At 48.5% G+C, this 19,330-nt stretch overlaps 9 protein-coding genes across 9 annotated transcripts; 6 read left to right on the forward strand and 3 right to left on the reverse strand.

Moving 5' to 3' along the window:
• Window positions 1–692: 692 nt before the first annotated feature.
• Window positions 693–1,778, reverse strand: N7479_008506 (Ldh family oxidoreductase; the record flags this gene model as incomplete). The annotated part of the gene is made up of 1 exon (XM_057256200.1): window positions 693–1,778. One exon carries the CDS (start codon window positions 1,776–1,778, stop codon window positions 693–695), a length of 1,086 nt encoding a protein of 361 aa, XP_057110062.1.
• A 422-nt stretch (window positions 1,779–2,200) lies between these two features.
• On the forward strand, window positions 2,201–3,466 carry N7479_008507 (MBL fold metallo-hydrolase; the record flags this gene model as incomplete). Its single annotated transcript, XM_057256201.1, has 2 exons — window positions 2,201–2,525; window positions 2,574–3,466. 2 exons carry the CDS (start codon window positions 2,201–2,203, stop codon window positions 3,464–3,466), a joined length of 1,218 nt encoding a protein of 405 aa, XP_057110063.1.
• A 528-nt stretch (window positions 3,467–3,994) lies between these two features.
• Window positions 3,995–5,450, forward strand: N7479_008508 (acyl-CoA dehydrogenase; the record flags this gene model as incomplete). The annotated part of the gene is made up of 3 exons (XM_057256202.1): window positions 3,995–4,089; window positions 4,161–5,009; window positions 5,084–5,450. 3 exons carry the CDS (start codon window positions 3,995–3,997, stop codon window positions 5,448–5,450), a joined length of 1,311 nt encoding a protein of 436 aa, XP_057110064.1.
• Window positions 5,451–5,981: 531 nt separating this feature from the next.
• N7479_008509 (bZIP transcription factor) lies at window positions 5,982–6,785 on the reverse strand (the record flags this gene model as incomplete). Its single annotated transcript, XM_057256203.1, has 1 exon — window positions 5,982–6,785. The coding sequence occupies one exon, from the start codon at window positions 6,783–6,785 to the stop codon at window positions 5,982–5,984; it is 804 nt and encodes a 267-aa protein (XP_057110065.1).
• Window positions 6,786–8,945: 2,160 nt separating this feature from the next.
• On the forward strand, window positions 8,946–10,616 carry N7479_008510 (DEAD/DEAH box helicase; the record flags this gene model as incomplete). The annotated part of the gene is made up of 1 exon (XM_057256204.1): window positions 8,946–10,616. One exon carries the CDS (start codon window positions 8,946–8,948, stop codon window positions 10,614–10,616), a length of 1,671 nt encoding a protein of 556 aa, XP_057110066.1.
• A 360-nt stretch (window positions 10,617–10,976) lies between these two features.
• Window positions 10,977–12,502, forward strand: gwt1 (putative GPI anchor biosynthesis protein Gwt1; the record flags this gene model as incomplete). The annotated part of the gene is made up of 2 exons (XM_057256205.1): window positions 10,977–11,072; window positions 11,120–12,502. The coding sequence occupies 2 exons, from the start codon at window positions 10,977–10,979 to the stop codon at window positions 12,500–12,502; spliced, it is 1,479 nt and encodes a 492-aa protein (XP_057110067.1).
• A 192-nt stretch (window positions 12,503–12,694) lies between these two features.
• On the forward strand, window positions 12,695–14,615 carry N7479_008512 (amidase; the record flags this gene model as incomplete). Its single annotated transcript, XM_057256206.1, has 3 exons — window positions 12,695–12,819; window positions 12,874–13,448; window positions 13,498–14,615. The coding sequence occupies 3 exons, from the start codon at window positions 12,695–12,697 to the stop codon at window positions 14,613–14,615; spliced, it is 1,818 nt and encodes a 605-aa protein (XP_057110068.1).
• A 1,162-nt stretch (window positions 14,616–15,777) lies between these two features.
• Window positions 15,778–16,929, forward strand: N7479_008513 (terpene synthase family protein; the record flags this gene model as incomplete). The annotated part of the gene is made up of 4 exons (XM_057256207.1): window positions 15,778–16,096; window positions 16,151–16,179; window positions 16,236–16,486; window positions 16,536–16,929. 4 exons carry the CDS (start codon window positions 15,778–15,780, stop codon window positions 16,927–16,929), a joined length of 993 nt encoding a protein of 330 aa, XP_057110069.1.
• A 220-nt stretch (window positions 16,930–17,149) lies between these two features.
• On the reverse strand, window positions 17,150–18,789 carry pdeA (3',5'-cyclic-nucleotide phosphodiesterase PDE1; the record flags this gene model as incomplete). The annotated part of the gene is made up of 4 exons (XM_057256208.1): window positions 17,150–17,888; window positions 17,946–18,071; window positions 18,120–18,628; window positions 18,736–18,789. 4 exons carry the CDS (start codon window positions 18,787–18,789, stop codon window positions 17,150–17,152), a joined length of 1,428 nt encoding a protein of 475 aa, XP_057110070.1.
• Window positions 18,790–19,330: the final 541 nt, after the last annotated feature.

Raw genomic sequence — 19,330 nt, forward strand, 5'->3', positions numbered from 1 at the left:
CTTGAAAGAGCAGCGAGGTTGTTTGGATACCCCGTGATACCCTGCTTTTGTCCCCTTTCTTATGCATGGAGCGATTCCTCTTCATCCGTCGGGTGTTTGAATAATTATCTAGCATTTTCTTTATTTCCTTTGTCTGACTTCATTTTCCTTGCTTTCTAATGTCTTGCTTTTTCCCCCCCTCCTCCGCTGCCCCTTTTTTAACCCAATATGTGATTTGCATTCCCTTCTCCTGTTACTATTATCTCTGGCTGTAAAGTGAGACCTCAACCGTGTTCTTTCTCAGAGCATTTTATTATCCTTTTGACACTTTTTTTTTCGCTTCTCATTGTCCCCTTTTAGCTTTTGTTTGCTCCTCTATGGGAGGCTCTGTCAACGATAATCCAATTGTGACACTATTTACATCTTTCTGTGCATGATTTCCGTTTTCACCTATGTCTATGTATCTTAATGTGTGACTTTCTCCTCTAAGGTGGGATCTTTCTGGCAGCTAGTTGTTCAGGCCTTGTTCCTGTTCTGTTGCTAGTTCTCGGTACTCTATTTTCTAGGACCAGTGGTGTGGTCAGTACATTGATTTTACTTGGCTTGAAGCTACAATAATATCTCATTGCCAGGCTAAGGACTGTATATCTAAACCGAAGTAACTAAAATGTAGTGCGGTGTGATGGACATTGCAATGTAGAGTACCTTTGCTCTTATTGGGTGGTCTGTACTTTCAAATGCTCGACTTTTACTAGGTCGGCCTCCTTATTCAAGCTCTCGATTTCAGCTGTGGCAAAGGGAATGCCATCCGCCAACCGTTTTTCCTCGGTAATCATTTCCATCTCCCCGGGAAAATAAATTCGATCAACACCAGCCATCTTTTCTGAATCAACAACCCGTTGATATAGATAATCCATCCTCTCCTTGAACTCCTCGATAGTCATGAACAAATCCGGCTTAATAGCCACCAAGAAATGACCCACATCAGCTGGCTTGGACGGATCATACGGGTTTGTAACATGCCCAGCAAAAGCAGACCCAGACAGCACACCCGAGAAAACATCCATCATAACAGAGAGCGCAGACCCTTTCGGCCCACCCATAGGCAGCATCACTCCCTGCAAGGCCTCAGCAGGATTATCCGTCTGCACCCCATGCTTATCCAGCGCCCAATCCGTAGGAATCTTCTCCCCACGCCGAAGCGCCTTATAAATCTTTCCGCGAGCGGCAATGGAAGGTGCCATATCCAAGATAAATGGCCTGCCTTCTCCAGCCGGCGCTCCACACGCAATTGGCGAAACACCCATTAGCTTCTCCTTCCCGCCCCAGACAGGTAGTGCGGGCGAGCTATTCGTAAACACAAGGGACATCATATCAGATTCTAGCGCCTGTTGCACCAGCCACGCAGACATGCCGAAGTGATTCGAGTGCTTGACGGAGACCATCCCGATGCCGAAGGTCTGGGCCATCGAGATTGCGAGACTCATCCCATGGTGTGCGGCTACAAAGCCAAACCCATTGTGCGCGTCGACTTGGGCGACGACTGGCGTCACTTGACGGATTGTTGGGACTGCACTTGGGTCAAGTGCGGTTTGTCGGATTCGTTCCATATAAGATGGGATTCGGTTACTACCATGTGTGTCTACACCACGGAGATCGGCGGACACGAGGCATTTAGAAACTATTTCGGCGTGTGCTGGTGATGTGTTGTTTGCGATGAGAATTTGCTTGACAAAGTTTTGTAGGTCTGTGTGATAGATGTTGTGCATTTGTTGGGGTTGGTTGGGTTGGTCTGGCATTTTTACGTCGGATGTTTTTTTTTTCTTCTTGTTTGACAAGCAGATTTGGGGTTGCAGTTTGTAATTTTGACTGTCTCAAGTTCTGTTGAGGTTCGTTTATAGACGCGGGACGGATGTGTTGCGAACGGGGCGGGGCCGCATATGGTGAAGTATATAGCACTAGTTCGGAGTATTCCGTACATACTAGATTATTCATTCAGGTATTTTGTTTTACTTCTATAATAAATATATGCTATTAGATATATAAGGGCTTGATACTAGTCACATGCAATCCAAAGGGAGATCAGACGGAAAGTTCATTCGGTAAAGTGTATACCGATAGCCGACCACCGAGACACTTTGAGAGTTACGTAGCGTCAGAATTCTCTTTAATATGGCTTTCCATCAGAATTTACTAAGCTGTCTTATACAGAGCCGTCAAAATGTTGTCTCTTCCACAATCGGATCATGTCGTGCGAGTCAAAATGCTCGACACAACAACCTACCTGACCGGAATAGCCAAGGTCTTTGTTGAACCTGTCGTCGCTGGCCACGAGACTTTCAACTTCAATGATTTAGCATTCCTCATTGAAAACAAACGAAGTGGGAAGAAAGTCATGTTTGATCTCGGTACACGCAAGGATTACTGGAATCTCGCGCCAGCAGTGCACCGGGTGTTTGGACTGGACGGTGCCATGACGGGAGTCAAAGTCGATAAAGATGTTGCTCAAATTCTTGTTGAGGGAGAAGTCAGTCTTGATGAAATCGGTAGTTTGCTCTAATGGCGTTGAAAACCAAACACATCATGGGTCGCAGCTAATATGAGGAATCGAGTTGCAGATTCGTGTATCTGGTCCCATTACCATTATGATCACTGTGGTGACATGTCTCCCTTTCCCCCAACGACTTCCATCACCGTTGGAGCGGGTTTCATGAAAGCAGGCTTCCTCCCTGGCTACCCCGAGAACCCAGTTTCTCCCGTTCTAGCCTCAGATTTTGAAAATAGAGAACTTATCGAGGTGAACTTTGAGAACGGCCTGGAAATCGGAGGCTTCAAAGCTCATGACTACTTTGGAGATGGTTCACTCTACCTGCTTGACTCTCCTGGCCACTGTGCAGGCCACATCTCTGCCTTAGCCCGCACCACCCCGTCTTCGGTAGAAGGAGGCGCCTCCTTTGTGTTCTTGGGGGGAGATATCTGCCGCTTTGCGGGTGATTTCAGGCCCTCGCCTGAAAGACCATTGCCGGATCCTGTTCCTGAATTTGCCCTTGCTAGACGCCATGCTCCTATTACATGCCCATGCTCCCTTACCAGACAACACCCTAATGCGGATGATGAGCTAGCGGGACGCACAACGCCTTGGTATAAGATGGCTAGCGAGTTTCCAACTGCTTATCATGACATTGACGAGGCGCGTACATCGGTATCTAAGATGCAGGCTTTGGACCAGAATGACGATATTTTGGTTTGTTTGGCACATGACGCTGTTCTGCTTGATGTCATGCCGATATTTAACGTGAGCCCCAACGAGGATATCAATGGATGGAGAGAAAGAGGCTTGAAGGATAAATGTCACTGGGGTTGGCTGAGTGAGGTTCCTATTGATGGAAGGCTGGCACAGACTCCTTTGGTCGAGGGATTCTGGAGAGATGGTAAGCTATGGGATTATATGTCATTCAAGAAGACCCTGGCAATACCTCCTATGTGATTATTGACCAGGGATGCGACTTTGTTTGAATGGTGAATGGAGAAATATGGTATATGATCTCCATGTTCCGGATATATGCAATATGAAAGAGGAAGGGGTGGTTATTGCAGGTTGGAAATTGTGATTCACAAACTTTAGCTTCTCTAGTCAAATATATTGTGGTATATCTACTTTGTATAGGCTAAACTTGATGCCTATCGCCAAGGGGTAGTAGTATCTATGCTGAGGATCTGATTCGTGAGCGGAGTAAGGATGTCCAAAAAGGTATTTTATAGCTGAAATTGTATTTATAATTTGTGCACAGGAACTGTAGTTCGAACATCGTCATATATAATGTTGTACTTTGTAGACGTTCCCTTCGTCCAACCAACCCCCGTTGGACCTAGGTAAACCACATGTGGGGCTCCCCGCGGATCCCCAACACCGCCGATAACCGAGGCACTCGTGATTGTGAACTTGTCTTCCCTTTTTCCCTTTTTCACTTTTTCTTCTTCATAGCATATTGAGCTTATTCCCCCTTCGTTTGCAATGGCTTCTATTATTCGTGCATTGCGACCTGTGTCGCGTACCCCCTCAGTTCGCCTAGCGGGCAAACGACTCGCTACCGGCCGGCCCGTACAGAGGTACCGCCTAGCCCAGGACAGAATATGCTATTGAAAACATATTCGCTAACAAAGTATCGTCCGTATTACAGCGCATACGCATTCTCAACCACTCCCCGCCGGCGGGATGTCGACCTTTCCGAGCTGATCCCGACGCCGATCACCCTTTTGTCCGAAACAGAATCGCTGATGGCCGACTCAGTATCGAAGTTCGCAGTGGAGCAAATTGGCCCGAAGGTACGGGAAATGGACGAAGCTGAGGCCATGGATGCGAAGGTCGTGGAACAGCTATTCGAGCAGGGCTTGATGGGCATTGAGGTGCCAGAGGAATTCGGCGGCGCGGGGATGAACTTCACCGCGGCGATTGTTGCGATCGAGGAGCTGGCACGCGTCGATCCCAGCGTCAGCGTGCTGGTCGATGTTCACAATACACTGGTTAACACCGCGATCATGAAGTACGGTGATGCTCAGGCCCAGCGTACTTGGCTGCCCAAGCTGACTACTGGCACTGTCGGCTCGTTCTGTCTGTCTGAGCCTGCATCTGGGTCTGATGCATTCGCGCTTCAAACCAAAGCCGAGAAGACCACCGATGGTTATAAGATCAATGGCTCTAAGATGTGGATCACTAACTCTATGGAGGCTGGTATCTTTATCGTCTTTGCCAACATTGACCCCAGTAAGGGCTACAAGGGTATCACTGCGTTCATTGTCGAGAAGGATACCCCCGGCTTCTCAATCGCCAAGAAGGAGAAGAAGCTTGGAATCCGTGCTAGCAGCACTTGTGTGCTGAACTTTGACGACTGTGTCATCCCTAAGAGCAACCTGCTTGGCGAGGAGGGACAGGGATACAAGTACGCTATCAGCGTATTGAACGAGGGCCGTATTGGTATCGCCGCCCAAATGACCGGTCTAGCTCTCGGCGCATGGGAGAACGCTGCACGGTGAGATCTTTTTCTTCCCCCCCCCTCTTTGACAACCCGCATATGAATCAGATCAGCTGACCACAACCAAAAAGATACGTCTGGAACGACCGACGCCAATTTGGAGAGCTTATTGGAAACTTCCAGGGAATGCAGCACCAGATTGCGCAGGCTTACACTGAGATTGCCGCAGCTCGCGCTCTTGTTTACAACGCCGCCCGCAAGAAGGAGGCCGGCCAGGACTTTGTCCAGGACGCCGCCATGGCTAAGCTGTACGCTTCCCAGGTCGCTGGCCGGGTGTCCAGCTCTGCTGTTGAGTGGATGGGTGGTATGGGCTTTGTTCGTGAGGGCATTGCTGAGAAGATGTTCCGTGATAGCAAGATAGGCGCTATCTACGAGGGTACCAGCAATATCCAACTGCAGACCATTGCCAAGCTTCTCCAGAAGCAATACACAAACTAGATGAGATAGACCTACCTATATTGATTTTTATAAATTGTTTGACACTGGCGTATTTGTTTCTTTTTGATCACAGATGTATCCACTATTTCCACTGTGTATAAATGCCATATATATGAGTAAATGACGGCTCCATTCATGTCAAGCCCAGCCTTATTTGTATATCCAATTCTAACGAGGGTCTTCGTGGAATTCAAGTTGTCGGCTTACCGACCGTTCATCGAGTCGTATAGATGACCGGAGGTGGGACCGGAGCTTCTCCGACAGCTTACTTTATTCCCGAGGTTGGCACGGCTGGTATTTCCGTCATTATTTTAATCGCGATTTCCGCGACTTTGAAGTCCCGAGAGCATCCGAGCACAAGTATTGCTTTGACGTCTACCCATGAATCAGTATGTATGTTCGCATCGAGGCTTTTGAAGGAAACTTACATGCCGTAAGACCAGATCACGCATTCTAGCCTGGGCTCGCACTGTGTTCCCACTGGGGATATAATGCCCCTGAATTGCCCCGGTGGTCTGGTACATGAATTCTTCATGATGGATACACCCATGGATACTCGTATGTCGGATCCCTTTGTTGCGTTTGAGGCATCGATTGCGGGTACGTTGATGTGGAGGGTTGGTAGACTGGGGCGGGAGTTGGCTGAGGAATAGGGCTGGCACTCGAAAGGGAATGTGAGCGGCTACTGTAAGTGAACTGGGGGAAAGAAGATTCGGATTGTTGCTGGGGTGGGCAGACTGGTTGTCCTTGAGATATTTGACCATCTATAGGATATGACTCCATACGACTGGAGAATTCCGGGTTGGAGGCTGCGCCGAGTGACGGCGATCTCGTGGGTAGATATGGTTGTTGCCAGTCATGCTGATGAGACGGTCGACGCGATACTAATAAATCCGAGTGTCTTTGAGTGTGGGATGTTGCAGAGAGTAGTGGTTGCCCCGTTGTTGGGATGTCCGGTAATGCACTGTTCGAGGCTTGTTCCAAAGTTCGAAACGGAGCCTTCCCTAGAAAATTCGGTGCAAATTCCGGTCGGCTAGTCAACAAAGCAAGTTGGCGTTTCAATCGGATCACTTCATTCTCTAGAAAGGCATTGTGCTGCAAAACTTCATTAAACCGCTGGTTTTGGAGCCGCATTTCCGCAATCTGCGACTGCAGCACGGAGACCTGGCCTTCAAGTTGTTCTATATGCCCCTTGGTGCGTTGCCGGATGGACCGCTGAGCCTCTCGATCGTTGGCACGCTTTCGCTCTAGCTGTTCGACTGAAAGGGTCGAGACTTTCCTTGTCCCCGATCGTGACTCACGCCTCTTCACAGGTGGTTCATCTTGAGAGCTCATGGTTTTTTTTTTTACACTCCAAAGATTCAACCCTATGACCCCTCCGTTGCCCAGAACCTTTGAGAGAGAACACCCCGATGGCGACCATGGACCGAGCACTAGACAGCTAGAGAGAACCTAACATGAGGGGGAGTGGTGGATTACTGATTTGCAAAGAGCGTGTGTGGGTGGCTCGAGACTATTTCCGAGCCGAGCAGGGATCAAGGCAGAAACGTGACAGATCGTTCGAATCCAATCCAAGGCTAGATTAAACCGTATGGGGGTAGAATAGGATGTGCATAGTATAGCCATACTTTCAGGGGGTGGTCCTTCTCAGTAGCGGAATGGTCATGCTATTATCAGAATATTGTCAACCCCCCCCCCCCCCCCAACATGCATTTCGCTTTCTCCAGATCGATTAACAAGTCAGGCAAATCTCCCGATGATGCGGCGAAAGTGAGACCTTAAGCCGACCCCTAAGCGCCCAATAAGGGTGGAGAAGTTGACGAACCATGTGGATAGCTATGGGTCATGAATATATAGCGTCCTCCGTCCAGCCGCTATGTTGTACGGTGAGCCGCCCCCATCGCAAGGTGCGCTTTTATTCGACTCCCAGGATGAATGAGCTGCCAATAAATGGTCTTCTGTTAAATCCATGCCACGGTGATCATGAGCATTTACTCCTTTTCCATTGGATGTTGACTGAGCGCTACAAGTTGGTACGCCTAAAAATCCATCGGCAACAGAAAAATGACTAAAAATAAATCTTGGGCTATTAGGCATTCATAAACCGTGACGATCCGCGTCCTTGTGGAGATACGGAAAGAATCCTTTGGCCCCCAGGGTCTAAACGCCAATGATTACCGAGCATTCGGCTCCTCCAGGATTCACGGGTATTAGGGAAAACTGTGTTGTAGGGAGTCTAATATTTCTAGAAGCAAGGTATCCGACACTCTACCGTTATTGTACTTTTATGTTCATGATTCTGGGTCACTTATTGGCGGACTCCTGTAAAGGTCCTATTACTCGTGGGACGATCTCTACATATTGATACTTCGAATGATCCTGTTGACTATTTAGAGAGATTCTGTTTCATAGATATATCCATGCTACGCTCTGATCACATTTTGAACCCTGTTATAAGTAGCAGCATAATGTTTACCGATATTCGATAAATATCTGAAAACGTACTCCGTACACAGGCGACAGGTTAATATAGTCTATAGTACATTGTACTAATCGTGCGCTGTGGCCCCGGGGAGATATGCAAGTGGGGAATCGGGCACGGTTATTTCAAATATGATGCCTTATGTACGAAGTACAGAGTACTCCGTCAAAAAAAAAACGTTCGGTTCGCGCGGATTCTGGACAAGGTCCGTGAACCTCCGGTCGATCATTATGGATCTGATGCCAGATTCTACATTGAACCCTAGGAAAGGGTGATCGCCAGGGCCTATAGAATTATTATATTTTGTGGCTGAGGTGCCCCTAAGCGAAGTTGATAGCTGATCGGAGATTGCTTACGGAGTACTCTGCGCTACGTGCTACAGCATAAGTACTGGTACCTAGGGATGTATCAGTCTTCGCCCCATGTTGAGTGATCGACCAACATTGCCGGGCGAATCATATTAACAGGATATGGCTCCGACACATTCCCGCAAGCTTTTCTCGAAAATGTAAGTTCTGACTGTTTTGTCTTGATTTCAGATCATTCTACTTTGAAATCGCTGCATGTTTTTAATGATAAATAAGCACAACAAACTGCGACCTGGAGGTAGCTTCTACCGTCTGGGCTCCGTAACATCCGTCAATATGGCCATGAGAAGAAATGGGAAAATCAACTTAAACAGGCAAATTACCATATGCGGTTAGTCTCACCTCCGAGCAACTGACCCATAATACACGTGATATCAAGCGAAGATAGTGGGCCAACTTTGGCCAATCAGAAGCTGCTTACCAGACTTTGAGACCAATCTTAAATGCTTGGCAACAAATCTCTTCTTTGTCAAATATAAACTTGTATTGAATTCACATCATCAAGCATCAGTCTAACTTTTGCTAAAATAGAAAGAATTTTCCCTTTCTTCTCCTTGTAAATCATTTTACTCCCCACTTCAAGTTTGAATTTTCATCAAAACAATTAACTGCAGTTTCTTGAAGAAATTTTTAGTTTAGACCGTCATGGAAGGTCTTCAACTCGGCAATGACACTCAGCTGTACTCATCTATGGCTGGGAAGCTGGACTCCAAGCTCCTCAAAGCCCTTGATGTGATGGGATTTACCAACATGACCCCTGTCCAGCAGCGTGTTTTGACCGAACTTCCAAACTGGCGCAGTGACTGTCTTGTCCAGGCCAAAACTGGAACTGGAAAAACCCTTGCTTTTTTGTTGCCCGCATTGCACTGCCTGCTCCAAGGTGATTCTGCACCACCCAAAGGCAAGGTTGGCATTTTGATCATTACCCCAACCCGGGAACTTGCCCAGCAAATTGCAAAGGCGTGTGATCAACTAACATCTCAACTTCCCACTCCTCTTGAATGCCATGTTGCAGTTGGTGGAACCGCCCGAGCAACTGCTCATTCGCGCTTCATGAAGGGCGCTCCATCCATTCTTGTCGCCACTCCGGGACGACTGTGTGACTACTTATCTCAAACTCCCACCGCCAAGAAGCTGTCTAACATCCAAACCTTGGTGTTGGATGAAGCGGACACAATGCTTGAAAGTGGTTTTATTGCAGATGTGAAGCGAATTCTCCAGCTCATCCCACAAAAGAGCACCGGGTGGCAAGGCATGTGCTTCTCGGCCACGGTCCCGCCCAAAGTCAAGGATGTGGTCAATATTGTGTTGAAGAGAGACTACACCAGCATCTCCACCATTGATAAGAATGAATCACCCACCCATGAGAGGGTCCCCCAGTACCACGTGCTGATGCCGTCTGTGGCAGATACCTTCACCACACTTGCCTCCCTACTCAAGCATGAAATCAAGAATAGCTCGAAAATTATCGTCTTCGGTGTGACTGCACACATGGTTGCTCTCCTCGCAGGAGTCTTCTGCAAGGGCATGATTCACTTGAAGGTGTTCGAGATCCACTCCAGACTCAACCAGGGTGCTCGCACAAGAACCACGAATCAATTCAAGGAGGCCGAATCCGGAATCCTATTCGCTTCAGATGTTATTGGTCGTGGTATGGATTTCCCCAACGTCGACTTGGTCATCCAGGTCGGTTTACCATCGAATGGCGAACAGTACGTTCACCGTGTCGGTCGTACCGCTCGTGCGGGAGCTGATGGCCGCGCTATCATTCTCCTCACCGAGGGCGAGTCGTTCTTTATGAAGCAAAACCGCCACTTACCAATCAAGCCCCACCCTGAGACCGAAGCGATCAATGCTGGCGCTCCTTCATGCTCCAAAGCTGTCTTGCAGGCCATGTACACAATTGAGGAGGAGTCGAAGCAACGTGCCTACTCGTCTTTCATTGGCTTCTTCGCTGGATCGGGTCTTCTGAGGCAACTTCGTCTTGACAAGGCTGGCCTTGTTCAACTCGCCAATGAGATGGCTGTCAAGGGCATGGGATGCCCCGAGCCTCCCCCAATGGATAGAAAGGTTATTGGCAAGATGGGTCTGAAAGGCGTTCCGGGTTTCACCTATGCCGACCCAAATGAAATAAACCGAAGCGGATCCTCTAGACCTCGCAGTTCTTCCCGAGGTGGCAAGAGTCGTGACGCACTTAGCCCCGGAGCTGGTCAAGGAGACCGAGGTGGTATTGAGAAGCGTGGAGGAGGCCGTGGTGGCCGTGGTGGGCGTGGCGCACGTCGTGGTGGCGGTGGGCGTGGCAAGCCGAGATCATAAGCCCCAAAGCATATTGATTTCAAATACAGCGCACTAAAATTAGACACTAGAGACTTAACGACCTGCTACACAATTCATCAATCGAAACAAAATTTAACTTGCGAGTAGACATCCTGATCGTAAAGCCAACATCTGCCTACCATAGTCCCCATTTAATCCATAGGAAAAGCCAAACCCTAAAATTTACTCCCCTAGGTTTTGACATAATTGACACAGTGTCATGATTGATCTTGACAGTTGTTTGGGATCGGTCAGGTGATCGCGGGTGAACAACAACATTTAGAGCTTCAAGTTTCCCGCCATTCCACCACGTCATTCTTTTTTGAGGGCGACTAGCTTGCCTTAAGATATCCGCCTAATATGGATGCGAGCTATAAAGCTCGCAAGGAGGCCTTTGTGTCTAACCTTGCGGGAAGCACAATCCTCGAGATCAATACAGTCACACTCGTTGCTTCAGTGAGAAACCTAAACCTAAACTTGATACAATTCTGACCTGTGACCAGACATCTGTCCTCCTTTGGTCCGCGCTCCAGTCTCGTTTGTCCTTCTTCACACCCTACGGTCCTGCGGCACTCGCGACCGACTTCATCCTCAATGTACTAGCCATCTTATTCGCAACGACCGCATATTCGTCCGCGCCGCTTCTCCTCAACATCTTCCTTCTCTCCCCTGCGGTCCTCCTTTTCCTCACCCGAAACGGTCTGCGCAAATCCCCAAAAGCCAAACCTCCCCGCAAATCCAAGAATGAGAAACAGGAACAGCAGGTCTTGCCAATTCACCCATTCTTGACCACATACCGCGCAGCCATGATGATTGTTACCTGCATAGCCATTCTCGCAGTCGACTTCCGCGCGTTCCCACGTCGTTTTGCCAAGGTAGAGAACTGGGGAACATCTCTAATGGACTTGGGCGTGGGCTCCTTCGTCTTCTCCGCCGGAGTAGTCTCTGCGCGTGCGGTTCTGAAGGGACAAAACAAAGAATCCCCGAGATTAGCTTTGCATAAGAGATTAATTGGGTCGGCTCGGCACTCTATTCCTCTGCTTGTGCTAGGCCTCATCCGACTGTGGAGTGTCAAAGGATTGGACTATGCGGAACATGTGACGGAATATGGTGTACACTGGAACTTTTTTTTCACGCTTGGCTTTTTGCCTCCTTTCGTGGAGCTATTTGACTCCTTGACTGCATTGATCCCCTCCTATGAGTTGCTTGCACTTGGAATTGCAGTACTCTACCAAGTCGCTCTGGAGTCAACTGATCTCAAGGGTTACATTCTCGTGTCTCCTCGGGGGCCAGATCTGCTGTCAAAGAACCGCGAGGGGGTCTTTTCTTTCATTGGATATTTTGCGATATTCCTCGCTGGACGGGGTGTTGGAGTCCGCATCATTCCTCGTGGTACTTCGGCCACAAAATCGCCCCAGAAGGCGCGAAACTCTGTTCTGATGCGCCTGGTCATGCAGGCTTTGTTCTGGTCAATCATGTTTTTCTTCAATTCCACCTACGCATCCGGCTATGGTGCCAACATCCCAGTGTCACGCCGGTTGGCTAACATGCCGTATGTGCTTTGGGTGGCAGCATTCAATAGTGCCCAACTCTTCCTCTTCTGTCTGACCGAGACTGTGTTCTTCCCCGCGGTCCACCGAGCGACTAACAAGGAAGACGAGGCAGAGCAGACATCCTTTGCGACTAGTCGGATTCTACATGCCTTCAACCGCTGTGGGCTTGCACTGTTCCTAATCGCGAACGTACTTACTGGCGCAGTGAACCTGAGCATTCCAACATTGGATCTCGACACCCCGCAGGCCATGGGCATTCTAGTTGTCTATGCAGCGGTGCTAACTGGTGCTGCTCTGGGGATGGACAAGTACAATATCAAGTTGAGCCTGTAGATACGTATATATTATTCGACATAAAAACAATGCATATAAATATGTATGCTGGCCCTAACAATTCTCCGCGCCTGGATATATATAACTCTGCATTAGCGTAGGTAGCCACGGGGGTGATGATATCATTGGTAGAGCAACCTAAGCCACCCCCGAGAATTGCGAGTTGCGCAAAATCATTCTGCCACCAACACTATGCCCTCCAAAGAATCTTTTCTTAATTACCCCCCAGCACGTGAGGGTCCCGAGGTGCCATACAAGCATGAAGACCAGGTCCTGCCAGTGTTCCGCGGCACGACTCTAGCCATCGGCGCTACATTGTACGAGGAGAGTCTGCCCAAAAAATTGCAAGGTGCTAATTTCCTGCTCTGTAGAATTCATAATGTAGGATTTATCCAGAGCCATTTCTGGCGCAATGCCGGCTTCGGTGTCATTCGTGAAATCTCCCATCTAGGCCAGTACGCCGGCCGCTACGATCCAACCGTCATCCCGGTCGACAATACCAGCCAGATCGAGTCGGCACTGAAACAGCAAGTGGAGCGCAGAAAGGGAAACCGTGGGTACTATACTTCCGCGGACTACCACGCGCTCTACTCCTCGGGGGAGCTGACTCCGACCGTTGTCATCGAGACGCTATTGCCTCTGGTCCGACGTGATACTCAACCGCCCGGGAAACATTCAACTGCTTTTATTGAGTCTCAGGTCACTTTGATTCGTGCAGCAGCGGAAGAATCGACGAAGCGATACAAGCAGGGCCAATGGTTGGGCCCACTCGACGGTGTGCCGGTCGCGGTGAAGGATGAGGTGCACCTCACGGGCTATAACCGCACGCTAGGCTCAAAGTTGGATTTCAAGCATGGTACCGATGAGACTTCGTGGTGTGTGAAGCAATGGCTGGACGCCGGAGCTCTAATCATCGGAAAAACTTCGATGCATGAGCTTGGACTAGGTGAGCGAGCCCCTTTCCTCCTTTTGGGAACATGGCTAAGACTCTTCAGACACAAACAACAACAATCCTAACTATGGAACACCTAGAAACCCCCACAATAAGGAGTACTATTGTGGCGGTTCATCTGGTGGCTCCGGATATGCTGTCGCAGCGGGCCTTGTACCTATTGCGCTTGGCGCAGACGGCGGAGGCTCGATTCGTATCCCCTCCTCGTTTTGTGGCATCTGGGGCTTGAAACCTTCACATGGCCGTGTGTCCGGTGCGCCATCCCAAAGCCTCGCGCCCACTGTTGGTGTTCTCGGGCCTATGGCTGCTAGCATCGATGACCTCGCCCTCGCTTATCGCCTCATGGCTGCTCCAGCGCCAGCTTCAGAAGACCCGATTTCATCACAGTTCCCGTATCCAGCTCCCCCGCAACCTGACACCAAAAACACAAAAACAATTGGTATTGTCCGCGACTGGGTTGAGCGCGCCGAGGGCCCTGTGCGCGCTGTGCTTGATCGGGCGCTCGACTACTACAGCGCGCAAGGCTACAATGTTATCGATATCACAATTCCTTATCTGCTTGAGGGTCAGCGTGCCCACGCCCTTACGATCATGGCTGAGATCGCATCGGGCGTTGATGCAAGCAAGATCCGGCAGCTCACGGCCCCGAACAAAGTGCTGATCTCTATGGGTATGTATCAGATTACCGCGCAGGACTTGCTAGCCTCTCAGCGCCTGCGCAATCTTCTCATGACACATCTCGCGCATCTCTTCAAGACCCACCCTGGGCTGCTCATCGTCTCGCCCACAACGCCCATTCCCGGATGGCATATTGACGGTGAGGCGGACTTGTCTCAAGGTTTATCGGATACTAAATCATCTGTCCGCAATATGGAATACGTTTGGCTGGCCAACTTTAGTGGCTGCCCTGCCATCAATTGTCCTGCTGGTTATACCCCGGATGGCGGTGTGCCTATCGGATTAATGGCCATGAGCGAATGGGGTAGCGAGGAAGAGCTGATCGCCTTTGCTCGAGATGGAGAGCCTATCTTGGACCTGCCTAGTAGCAGTCCTTTGCTTGATGAAAACGGGATTACATTGGCTAATAATAAGGGCCTGCGGACTCCTAGTCATGTATGGGAAGATATTATTGTTCAGGCTAAGGAGAAGATAGCTATCTAAGACCAACTTGCTATTCATGTATATATTTCCCATTCATGTATAAGTTCTCTTTTATTCGTTCCAAATAGCTCTCAACTCTTTCTTAAAGGGGTCAAAAGACCCGTACGAGAAAATGTGTTCCAATTTTTTTTTACCAAGGCAAAATTGGCTGGTGATGCACCGATTTTGAGCCGCAATGTGACTCTCCCTCTGAGGTTTCCCTGACATTTTCTGGCGTTTCTGTTTTACATATGGGATTATGATCAAAGCTTCTAATGAAACCCCTAAAATTGGGCTGTGGACTTGGTGAATACTTACGATAGTGTAGTTAACATAGTAATTACATATACACCTAGGCAAATATGATATAACAGAGTAGTGAATACTCTCTTCTCTTGCCGATTTGTTCCCCCTCACTCCTGAGTACCTGGAAGATTTCTATTACAATTTTAGAAAAGAATGAGGAATCAGAAAGTTATGACAGATTATGACAGGTTATGACGAGTTATGATCGAGCACAAGGGAGACTTTGGCTACTCCGTATACATGTTGCATATGATTCAGAAAGCTGTTCAGTCTAGTATTGGATGTAGAGTGTAAACTGTAAACGAATATTGATTGATTCTATATCGAGTGATCAACCACCCGAATAATTGGATCTTCCGGCTACCCGGTTACCGGATGTGAAGTTTACCACTGCCGATGCAGGCTGATGCAGGTGGATGCAAGTTAGGGCAAGTTAGTGCAAGTTGTTTTCGATTGCCCATTTTCCTGCAATATCATGTGGCAATGCACTTATGTACTGATTCCTGTTCTGGTTCCTGTTCTGGTTCCGTCTCTAGTTAAAAGGGGGAAGTTATTGAAGGTAAGACCTAACTTTTAAGAGACTTTTAGGAATTATTCAGTGATACTTGAGGTACCGATCGTACAAATCGTACATATCCATCGGGCTATTACGACTAGTGCAGTAGATCCATCGCTAGTAACGTGATATCATGCATATTACCTATCTCCTTATTGAGCCATCCATCCAATATTCTTGGCAGCGTGACCTTGCTATTAGAGAATCAATAATAGCCCTGAAGTGTCTTGATCTAACATAAAAGGGTCCATGTGCACCATCAACATCAGACATCCTCTCATACACTTCCATTGATACAATCCACCTAAAATTTCAAACAAGATGCAGGTAGCGTCTACTTATTCTCCCGTCTGCCCGGGCTCAACCATTCCTTCGGTATTCGAGACCGTGCAAGGCAACAAAGTCCCTGTCTTCTTTTCGCGCTACCCCGCCGGAATCAGCATTGCCGCTCGAGAAGTCGAAGATGCTGTCAGAAAGATTGATGAGGAAGCTTCCGAGGAAGGCACAAGAGAAAGGCATCAAGCAATAGTTCGACACGCCAACCCTTATGGTAGCTTCTTCACCATTGGCCACTGCTCAGCCTTTCCCGAAAGACTAGTTCTGTTTTCCACTCTGGCCGAGGTGCTATGGCTCCATGATGGTAAGACATCAATTTACTTTATATATAAGTAGTATGCTGATGAACTATCTGAAGATGTGACAGAGGAGATGGATCATGCCTCTGTAAGAACCCCCTGAACCCTGAACCCTAAAGCCCAAATCCATCTAACAGTCTATAGGCATGCCGAGAGCACGATGAGATGTTAAAGGTCCTTCAACTTAACATTGATCAATCGATCTTTGAGTCGGGAAGCATGCGACAAAAGGCGCTGGCAGTTGTGCTTCAAAAGGCAATTGACATTGATCCCAAGGAAGCTCCTACTATGATCAAGGAGCTGAGAAAATATCTGGCAACATTCGACTGCATCGGCGGTGACTTCACACAGATGGAGGATTATATGCCCTACCGGATTGCCAACAGTGGCTACTGGTAAGTTCATCAAAAAGTGAAAAGGAAAAAAAGTCTAACGATTATTAAGGATGTCTTCTTACTTCATCCGATGGGGAATGAATATGACCCTCACTGAGGAGGAATACGCCAGTGTCGAGCAATTCGACATTGCAATGGGAAATGTCGTCGGTCTGACCAATGATTACTTCAGTTGGAATGTCGAGAAAGACTCACAGACAGATCGACTGAGGAATGGAGTGATGGTTTTGATGAAAGAGCATCAAACCACGGCCGATGCGGCAAAAGCGATGCTTCTTGGTGTTATCGTGGAACAAGAGTCTTTGGCTGCAAAGCTCAAGGAGGAAAGATTGAAGAAACCCGCTTCAAAGAAGATCTTGCAATACTTCGAGGCTATTGAGCTGTACGTCGGTGGAAGCTGCTATTGGCACTCGACTGCGCCTCGGTATCAGATCTTTGAATGAAAACACCTTTTGCATTTTATTTTATAGAGGAATAGATTTGTCTTGCGTTTTACAGATGCCTAAACATGAACAAGTAGAGCGTAAAATCCAAGCGGATACATAGAATGACTATCTGGGTGGTTCAGTTGTATTCTAGCGTAGGCAAAGCTGCACTAAATGGACTCGGGTATACATGAATAAAACGCTGCGTTAAACAAAAGGCCTCATAATTTCCTACGCTTCAAATCCATATTCCCTCAAGAGGATTCGGGATAAAGAATTCACAACCTAGATGGGCTGCTTCACCATGATCCTGGAGCTCCTTCAGGATCTGTTCTCCAGGATGAGGCCCATCAGTAAGATTCTCCTTGATGTGAATAATGTAGACCCGTAATCCCTCTAGAGGAAGTGGCGTAGTATCAGCCCAAGTCTCAGGGTCTGGATTTTCCAGAATATCTCCGAAATCCACTCTGGGGATCTGGGGAATCTCGAATGACTCGCTAGGATGTAATGGAGGCTCGATGAGCGACTCGGAGGTTCTGTCTTTATCGACAGAACTTAAATTCCGAGGGCTCACTTGCTCGCTGCTGCTCGGGCCTACAGGTTCGCGCTTGCGCTTTTTCATGCCAGTGTTCGAATCCCGCACTTCCACGACTCTGTTGGCTAGCACACTGAGCTCAGAGACTAGATGTCGCGGACACATGTGGCCGTACAGATATGAATCATCGGTGCTGTCATTGTAGGAACACTCGATGAAGATCGCTCGTAGTTTGCCCATAGCGATTTTGGATGCGGCGGTTTCCCAAACTCGTTTGTTGTGGGTTCCCATAGATACCGAGTCGGGCTCGACGTCACCGAAGACAATGATCTCGCAGCCGGTGTGATGATCGCGCAGGAAGAAGGCCGAGCTTTCGACTGTTGCCATCATTGGCTCTTTGTTGGATGGGAGTAGACGAGGGGAGCGAGCGGGAGAATAAAAACTGGCAACGATTTCTTGTTTAGGGTAAAAAAAGAACAAAAAGTGTAAACCGACTTACCTATCGGTATGGTCCACTGAAATCGCCCTGGAGGGAAGCATCAATTGGTGATCAGAAAAGACGGTACTTCCAACTCGATGATGGGTCCCGCTTTCTGGATGGTATCGCTGCTTGCACCGGCCATGACTAACACTCAAGCATTTTGTCAATAAGCCATTGCATGCCCTCACATACCCTCTACTCTCTCCACGACCGAAACGAGGGTTCCCACCTTCCACCAGGCGCTGATATGTGAGCAGACCAGCCCCGCCGTCCTCGTCCGACAAGTTAGGCCAAATGACATCGTTGAACATGTGGTTTTTGATGGCAGATAACACAGACGGTAAAGCAGCTACAGGCTTTGGTCCGTTACCGGCCTCCAGAATTGGTGTATTAATAGCGAGCCCTGAAATATGGTCTAGATGAGGATGCGTGATGAGAACAGCACCGATGATTTCGCGAAATACATGAGCTGCGTTTGCCTGTGCGGTTCTGTAGGGCAGCTCAAGCCCCTGAAAGGGCCCACTTGTCATTATCCCCTGATCATCCTTGCATTCGGGGATGTATCCTTCCAGCAATCGAATGATACCGGCAAGAAGGGTACCTGCGTCAACAGCTACCACCGAGTTTGAAGACCATTTCGTCGACGTTGACCGAACAAGAATGCCTGTAACACTATCTTCACGGGGTCCACCAGTTGGGCCCTGAGGGAAAGTCAGCATTTAGCAAAGTAGATTCTTTTTGTAAAAGCTAGAACCATTAGGCAAGTTGACATCAACCCTGCACGTGACGTGTTCTACTTTGAACTTACCAAGACAATGACTTGGAATGCTGCCTTGGGGTCGGTCTCGCCCATCATCGACATGCGAGACACGAACAACAAGTTGGACTTGTCACAGATCAAAAGCGAGTAAAACTGCCCGAGCGCGCCTATTCCCCAATAGTGCGCGGGTCTCAGTAGCAGGGGGTTCTGGGCTGGCTCAAATAAATTGGTTGATGGCCAAACCGTGGGATATGAGAGGCGGGCTAATTAAAGCAAAAAAAGAAAAGAAAGGCGTTACGGTAATAGCCCCCACACGGGTTGCGATTCAGACTGTTCAAAGATAGTCCAAAACTAACAGCGCTCTGCATAGATGTCATGCAAAATGTACACCTCGACAGTGTCTACACAGAAATCCGGAGGCTGGTAGGCAGAGTGGAGATAAGAGAACTCCAATTTCGTGTTTCCCCCAGCTCGTATCACAACGGGGCGCGCCTTGTAGGACAATGCAAGCAAATAGCAGTGCCGATTGGAGGATAATTGTTTCGGAGTCTAAGAGAGGGTTGGAGTTGTAGACACCGGAAGTGTGAGAGGAGTGGACCTGGTGGAGCTGGGGTTAAGTGGAGTGTGATGTGCAACAGAGCCA

This window comes from Penicillium vulpinum, assembly GCF_028829585.1.
Source record: "Penicillium vulpinum strain IBT 29486 chromosome Unknown utg000003l_segment0_segment0, whole genome shotgun sequence".
NCBI lineage: Eukaryota > Fungi > Ascomycota > Eurotiomycetes > Eurotiales > Aspergillaceae > Penicillium > Penicillium vulpinum.